Raw genomic sequence first — 8,383 nt, forward strand, 5'->3', positions numbered from 1 at the left:
GAGCTTGAAGACAGGCCCTTTGAAAATAACCCAGTCAGAAAATAAGTAAGTAGGCGAGGAGAGCCCTTGAGAATGATGGGGCACTATTAAATGAGAAAACATTCATGATGGGTGCTCAGAACAAGAGAAGGGAAAAGGTATACAAAACCTACGCAATGAAATAATTGCTGGAAACTTTTCAAGTCTTGGGAAAGTTCCAGTTCCAGAAAGCCCAGAGGGCTGGTGCTGTGGCACAGTGGGTAAAGCCGCAGCCTGCAGTGCCAGCATCCCATATGGGTGCCGGTTCAAGACCCAGCTGCTCTACTTCTGATCCAGCTCTCTGCTATGGCCTGGGAAAGCAGTGGAAGATGGCCAGTGCTTGGGACCCCACACCGCGTGGGAGACCCAGAAGCTCCCGGCTTCGGATCAACACAGCTCTAGCCATTGCAGCCATTTGGGAAGTGAACCAGCGGATGGAAGATCTTTCTCTCTCTGCCTCAGCCTCTCTGTAACTCTGTCTTTCAAATAAAATAAATAAGTCTTAAAAAAAAAAAAAAAAAAAAAAAAAAAAGCCCAAAGGATCTTTTATCGATTCAATTTAAAAAAAAAATCCTCTCTGAGGTTTACTATAAGCTGCCAAAAATACAAGTCAAAGAGAATTCCAAAAGAGCAACAGGAAAGTGTCAGTCACCTAGGAAGGACTCTCCACTAAACTAACAGCAGATTTCTCAGGTGCAAACTTACAGGGCCAGGGAAGAATGGGATAAAAAACACAGCAAAACTACCCTTCAGAAATGAAGAAATAAAGACTTTCTACAACAAGCAAAACTAATTAGAACTCATCACCCCTACTCGTCCCCCAAAATAACTCAACATAGTCCTACATTAGAAGTGAGATAACTACCACAATGAAACGTGTGAAAGTACCACTCAACAGTGGAGCAAATACACAAGAAAGAGAAGAAAGTCTCAGGATTGGTATTTTATTTTTTACTTTTTCTGGATTTGTATATATATTTAATCTTTTTTTCATCTATATTTATTAGGGCTATAGTTTTATAATTTTTTTCTTGTAATTAATTGGTTTGATATCAGGATTAAGTTGGTCTCTTAAAATGAGACAAAAAGCTTTTTTTTGGTTTGTTTTTAAAGACTTATTTATTTGAGAGGCAGAATTACAAAGAGAGGAGAGAGAGAGAGAGGTCTTTCATCTGCTGGTTCACTCCTCAAATGGTCACAATGGCAGGAGCTGGGCTGATCCAAATATCAGTAATATGGATGTGATTTTGAAGAAATATATGTGTTTGTGTTTTATATAAGCTGCCAAAATTGTTAGCATAACATTGCTTAACATCTTTTAAAAAAAATTAAACATAGAGCTACCCCTCTGATCCAACAATCTTACTACTGGGAGTATATTCAAAGGACATGAAGTCAATATGTCGAAGAGACATATGCACTCCATATTTATCACAACACTTTCCATGAGAGCCACAATAGAGAACCAACCTAAGTGTCCATCAACAGATGATGGATAAAGAAAATACAATAATGGTAAACAATGGAACACTATTCAGCCATAAAAGAGATGAAATTCTGACATTTATGACATGAATGAACCTGGAGGATATTACACTAGGGGAGATAAAGCCTGGTACAGAAAGACAAATATGGGGTGATCTCATTCATGGGTGGAACCTAAAAATCTGATCTCAACGAAGTTGAGAGTACAACAGTGGTTACCACAGGAATGGAGAGAGGTTAGTTAATAGGTAAAATGTTATCTCGGATGGAGAAGTTAAGTGCTGGCATCCTGTTGCGCAGGAGGGTGTCCACAGTTAACTACCAAGTATGGGAAATTTCAAAATAGGCAGAAGAGAGGGTTTTTAATGTTCTTACCCCAAAGAGATGATGAATGCTTGAGGTGACAGACATGCTAACTACTCTAATTTGATCGTGAAATAATGTACACATGTATCAAACATCACATTATACCTTATAAACATATAATTATGTTTAAGCAAAAACAAAACAAAATAGCAAAGGATGTGATTATAGACTTGATGATACATCAGAAAGTATACTTACAAATTTTAAGCAATAACTGATGAATCTTGGGTCATTGTGATATCTCTTCTTATCTAAAAATTCCTTCATCAGATGTTGTAATAAAGTTGTAATGTACTCTTTATTATCGGGAAAATTCTCTTCTACCCACTGCATATAGCTGGAAAAAGATCGATAACATTAGGTTTCCATAGGGAGCATCTTGTTTAAAGGAAAAGAAATAAACTATGTACTAACCTTTCCCATTCGCCAAGTGGGTCATCACCCTTGTAGCTCTGCATATGGGCTTCAAACATTCTAGAACAAAGAAAATAAACATGGGATATTAGGAATAATTTCTACAAACAAAACATAAATTTGGTCACTTATAGATCTTATCTGTGTACCTTAAAAAATAAAAATCTTAAACATCAATCCAAATGTTATATAAATTTAAGAGATCACTACAGCAGTGGCCAGAAAACTCAGAAGCAGTCCATTTTTCTCCAGTTCAACCCCCAGACTCTCCTCCTCTCCCTGGTCTCCAAAGGCATCACCACCATGGAGGGCAGTGCCCCGAGTCTGCTGCCCTCCTAAGAGCAGGGTCCAGGATGGCACGAGCTTCCCACAAGCTGGCTAAAGCAGGGCTGGGTAAGGGGCAAAGAAGGCCTGTTAATGGGTAAGAGACAGCCTAGGGAGGCACAGACTGGATTTCCTGATGCAGCTTGCTTCCTGGGCCTCCACACAGCACCCTATCCCTGAGGAAGAATGCATGATGTTCTCCTAGTGGGTGGTCATAGATCACCCACTAGGAGTCCAGAAAACTCTGCTTTGCCTACTTGAATACACCCAGCCACAGCTTCAGAAATCAACCAGGAAGGCAAAATTCTCCATGGGTGTTCAGGTGCTAGTGGGATACTTAACAAACAGAAAGCATGTAAAACAATCTCACATTGTATTAAGTACTTAGAAGAAAACCAAAACAAAACAGGATAAAGAGGTAAGAGCCTGACAAGAGACAGCACTTTTGGATAGGTAGGCAGGGAGGGATGCCTCTCTGAGGTGGTGACCTAACCGAGCCAGGCAGCCACGCGGGGGGAAAGGATCAAGGCCGAGAGATTTTCAGGAACCAGGCTCTTTCAGGGACAGAAAGGAAGCCAGTGTGGCATCGGCGTGGCAAGATCTAATCTTGATTTTCCAAGTTCTACTTTGCCCCTCCTTGTGAAGTAGGGGTGGGGACGGAAACCAAAGTGAGAAAACGGAAAGCTACTGTGGGGTCCAGGGAATGGGAGTGAGACCACGCACACGCGCAGCTTGAGTAATGTTCTAGAGAAACAGACAATGAGACTTTACAGGGGAAGCATACAGGCTATGAGACAGTCAAGTTCAGGAAGGCTCCTGGCTTCTCTGAGAAGGTACCAGGTTTTTTGGAAAAAATAATTTAGAAGCAATACTTTTATGGAGATCAGAGTATCCCAACTCAAAATATATCTCTGGCATATTTCAAGTATGTTACAGAGAGCAAGGGCAAGTTACCTTTTGTAACAGAAACTGACAAGTAAGTTAGTGAAGTCCAGAGCCAGCACCCACAGGCTTTCCCTGAGGCCCCCTTAATGCCTTGTCTGGATCTGGGCAAAAATCATAACCCTCCCTGCTGTTGTAATAGGATGTCACCTGCCGGGGGGCAATTACCAGAGACTTCCACCCCTCACCCTCCTCAGCAGGGCTGCCGTCTCCCTTCAGGAGCCCCAAGCCCCTGCTCCTTGGGTACTGTATAAACATCTCCGTCACCGGGCCCTTCTTTGAGTCTTGTATTTTGTGGAGTTCCATGTGCTTACACATAGTACATTTGTATGCCTCTTCTCCTGTTAATCCACTGTCAGTTTATTCCAGACTCCATTAATGACCTTCAGAAAGTAGGGGGAAGATCTTAAACTTTCCTACACTTGTTCCAGTTGTCGCCTCTGTACACAAGTAAAACCAATGTTCCTTACAATTCAAAAATCCAGAAATTACAAAAAATTTATTTATATCTAGGCCCAGGCCTAGATATAAATAAAAACTCCCTTGTCAAATAAAATAGAGAAATGATAAACTGAGAAAATAAAAGGACCTTTGATAAGTTGAGAAAAAACTATCAACCCAACTTCAGAAAAAAATTGAGCAAAAGACACACAAAAGCATTTCCAGAAAAATACAGAATGGCTCTCAAGCATGAAAAGGTGCCCACCTTCTCTCATAATGGAGATTGATCTCACTGTGATAGACTTTCTCACTCATCACATTGGCAAATAAATAAAATAGATAAATAAGAAAGTGACAAGGGCGTGCAGGTGAAGCAATGGGAAGCCCGCGTGTCCCTGCCCCTCACTTGCAGTTGAGGGGTGCTCAATCCCTGCCCAGGGAACTGGAACACAGTGGCCCCCATCATCTGTGGGGATCCGTCCCAAAACCCTCCGTGCATGCATGAACCGCGGGCAATGCTCGATCCTATGTATACCGTGTTTTTTCCTACAGATATACTTACGTTAAAGTTTAAATCAGGCGCTGGCAGAATTTAAGAACAAATAATCATGAAATAGACCTGAAAACTCGCTGTGTGGTACCCTGTCTCCTGCATCAGTTTCAACACTGCTGCGAAGTGGCAGCGGCTTCAGCAGCAGCAGATGCAGCCTCGCCAGGAATTTCTGTATTTTTCAACTCAAACCTATTCCCGCATCCACGTCACCACAGCCTACTGAACACATGGCTTGGTGTCAGTTGTTTCCTTTCTAAGTCTTCACCTGGGCTCAGTGCTTTCTGGAGCAACATGTTGCTGCTGTCAATTAGAACATGTCCATAGCTTCTGCTCCCGAATTTAATGCCTTTTCCATCTCAACTGAGCACTTATCACACAGTGGCCACATCTCGTGCAGATTGAGGTGCAATGGGAAAACCAGCACAGGGGCCGGTGCTGTGGCACACTAGGTTAATCCTCTGCCTGGGGTGCCAGCATCCCTTCTGGGCACCGGTTCTAGTCCTGGCTGCTCCTCTTCCAATGCAGCTCTCTGCTATGGCCTGGGAAAGCAGCAGAAGATGGCCCAAGGCCTTGGGCCCCTGCACCACGTGAGAGACTCAGAAGAAGCTCCTGGCTCCGGATCAGCTCAGCTCCAGCCATTGCAGCCATCTGGGGAGTGAACCAGTGGATAAAAGACTTCTCTCTGTCTCTCCTTCTCACTGTCTGTAACTCTAGCTCTCAAATAAATAAAAAATCTTAAAAAAAAAAAAAAACAAAAAAACAAAAAAACTAGCACAATTTCTCCTTCTTCACAATTTCATGGATAGACTGATTTTACTGTAGATTTTAGCAACCTCAACATATGACTTCTTTTTCCTTCTTGAGCACTTCTATTTTTTAATTTGAAAGGATAACTCCACAGCTTCTCAGCATCCCTATTCTCGCACTCTGGGACCATCACTAAATTACCAAGGGTGACTTGAACACAGGCACTGAGACGCCATGGCAGCTGAGCTGATAAATGACCGCGCTACCAACCTACTGGTGGGTGGGTAGCACATGTGGTGTAGTAAGCCACGTACCACTCAGCTGTCGTAAAAGCTTTTTTAATCAGTCTGCCTAAAATCACCTGTCAGGAAACAAAGGCATGGGAATGTTTAAAACATGATTAGCACATGTGTAGGTGCAAGGGCTGCATGACTCATTTCCCTGTGAGAATTCTAACAAGATCTCATCATGCTACTCAGACTGGCAGGCAACTGCTTATTTCTGGAATTGTCCATTTACTGCTTCTGAAATGCAGTTGACTGTGGGTAACTGGAACTGGAGAAACTGAAAGCATGGATTGTAGAAACCTAGAAAACAGACGCATCCGTGCGCGTGCAAAACGCCAAACACACAAGACTCTTCCAAAGGGAGCACCATTTGAAACAGCAAACGACTGCCAACAACCCAAGTGTCCATCTGAAGGGAACTGTCTAGAACAATTACGGTACATGAAACACTACGCAAATACAAAAAAGAATGAGAAAGAGCTCTATGTAGTGACAGAGATCGCCCAGGATACTGTTAAGGAGAAAGCGCCAATGTTGCAGTGCTACATTTTATGTGAAATCAAGACAGAAAGGCACCACACACATCCACACATGGACACATGGGTAAACACATTAATCTGAGTATACCGCAATATCAGTATGTATGTTTCCAAAGAGAAACACTTGAAAAGCAAAGAAACTAGGAAAGTGGTAACACAGATCCGAGTGCTAAGTGAATTCTTTTCTAAATCTTCTTCAATCATTTAAGTGTATTACTCAGTATTAAAATGGAAAATAACACTTATTTTTCATCTCTCATGCGTCATAACAGAGGGACAACTCCCTATGATGCCAGAACCATTCTGCCCCGATAGTAATACGTGGACTGGTACAACAGGCCTGCCAGGGGGACCCTGCATGGTCTAACACCCACCGCGTTCCCGGGTGAAATGGCTTCAACACAGTTAAGACGAAAACACCCAGCTCATCAGGACAAATTAGCCTGCAGAAAGTCAAATCAAGGTAAAACAAATATCTGGTCTCTCTTTTAAAATACGAGGAAAAGACTTCTAAAAACAAATACGTTGCCGGCTAGATTCAAAGCTAAAGAAAAAAAAATTAAAATAATTTTCATTTTGACTGTAGGAAGCACGGGAGACTAACCAGTTCCACTTCCTGCCACATTCGACTTAGCTATTGTAAAAGCTTTCCTAATCAGCTCGCCTACAGACACCTGTCAGGAAACAAAGGCAGGGGAACGCCGAAAACATGATTAGGAGGTTGGCACAGACGCACCCATAGGCAGAACTTTTTGGTTTTTGGGTTTTTTTTTTTTTTTCCCTCAGAAAAGGCACTGTATTCGAAGGCTTTTTAAAAGTACGAGTGGGATTATGGGTAGGAGCAATTTAAAATTCTCTCCCCACTGCAGTCACATTTCTAGTAACGGAAGACGCGAGGTTTGGGTGTTTGGTTGGCCCGGGCTTCGGCCGCCGCCGCGGGGCGATCGGCCCAGCGACCCCCGAACCCCGGAACCGCCGCCGAGGCTGCCGGGGACCTCCGGCCACGGGGCCTTCCCCCGACTCAGGAGCGGCCCCCGGCCCCGCTGCGGGCCGAGCGCGACCCCAGAGAGGCAGGACCCGGGCCCGCCCCGCGCAGCCCTCGCAGCCCGCAGGTCCGAGCCCCGGTCCCTCAGCGGATCGCGCCCCTGCTTCGTCCCCAGCCCACGCACGGACACTTACTGAAAGACATTTTCCGGGTTGTCCATGACGAGGAACACGAGCAGGCGGCACTCCCCACTCGGGTCGCAACTAGGAGCCGCCGCCGATTCGAATCTCCCGCGCAGCCGCAGTCGCCGCGCTGAGCGTTTGCGAGACGTTTGGCCATTGGGCTTCCGCTGCTAACCGGCTGGCCAATCGCCAGGGCCGTTGCCGAGAGACCAAGTCCCGCCTCCGCCCCGCAGGCCGGAGGTCCCGCCCCCTTCCGTAGTCCGCGAGTGAAGCGCCCGCTGCCGGGGCGCAGAGCGGGACGTAAGCACTGGGGCTGCGGCGCCGCCAGGGGGCGCTCGCTTGGCTTGGGAAAAGTGAATTGGATGTTTTAGCTGCGTGAATTGGGACTTCATATTTACACAGGAAGACATCATGCTGGAGAATGCATCGCAGGAGAAAACATCCCTACGACCAGAGACCTGTGTGTGGGTCCCGAGGGTCACTAGGATCGAGTCGTTTGCCCAGGGCCGCAGAGCTGGGGCTGCGTTTCGGGGGACACCTGTCCGGCACTGTCAGACGAGATGGCTGGCCTTGTGTCCCATCCGAAAGTGCGCAGGGTTAAGGAGTGGCTGCCTCGACTGCCCGTGGAAAAACCTGCGTGGGTTTTTTTCTCTTAGTGACCGTAATGGGTCGGTTCCCTTCCTGGGCCTCGGAAGGGGATGGGTTGTTAAAGACTTCCAGGCTTGGGTTAGCCCGTCGGAAAGGGGCTGAGGGCTCAGGGGCCGCGACTGCTGGTTGAAGGGAGAACACAGGACTCTGGTAGCTTCCAGAATGCCAGCGAGCAAGCGTGCAGCTGCTTCTGTGAGCCTAGGCACTCTGGAGACCACGGTCTCAGGAATCAAAATCGAAAATCAGAGAGACCGCCAGGTGGGTAAGAGGAGACACAGGACATTCGGGTGCGTCCTAAGAATGAGCCAGCACAGAGTTAGCCCGGATTTCTCCGAGCCTGGGCTGCCCCTCTCAGGGTTTCTCAAGGGCCATGCGACACTGCAGGTACACAGAGCTGTCAAGTGATCTCCTTCCTTCTATAAAAGGGCTGTGTGGATAGTTCAGCTCCCCGA

The 8,383-nt window shown here is 45.8% G+C and overlaps 1 protein-coding gene across 2 annotated transcripts in view; it reads right to left on the bottom strand.

The window, feature by feature from the left end:
- The window catches only part of BUB1 (BUB1 mitotic checkpoint serine/threonine kinase), a 51,350-nt gene extending 43,899 nt beyond the window's left edge, over positions 1-7,451 (bottom strand). Inside the window, exons 1-3 of one of the 2 annotated variants that reach the window (XM_051836320.2) lie at positions 7,296-7,451; positions 2,284-2,343; positions 2,068-2,206 (exon numbers count right to left, since the gene is read on the bottom strand). In XM_051836320.2, coding sequence (XP_051692280.1) covers positions 2,068-2,206; positions 2,284-2,343; positions 7,296-7,321 — 225 coding nt within the window. In that variant the 5' untranslated portion in view covers positions 7,322-7,451. Of the gene's footprint in view, positions 1-2,067; positions 2,207-2,283; positions 2,344-7,295 lie in introns of those variants that run through there. The other variant, XM_051836327.2, reaches the window with a different exon arrangement.
- Between the last annotated feature and the right edge of the window lie 932 nt (positions 7,452-8,383).

Source organism: Oryctolagus cuniculus, chromosome 2, assembly GCF_964237555.1.
Source record: "Oryctolagus cuniculus chromosome 2, mOryCun1.1, whole genome shotgun sequence".
Classification (NCBI taxonomy): domain Eukaryota; kingdom Metazoa; phylum Chordata; class Mammalia; order Lagomorpha; family Leporidae; genus Oryctolagus; species Oryctolagus cuniculus.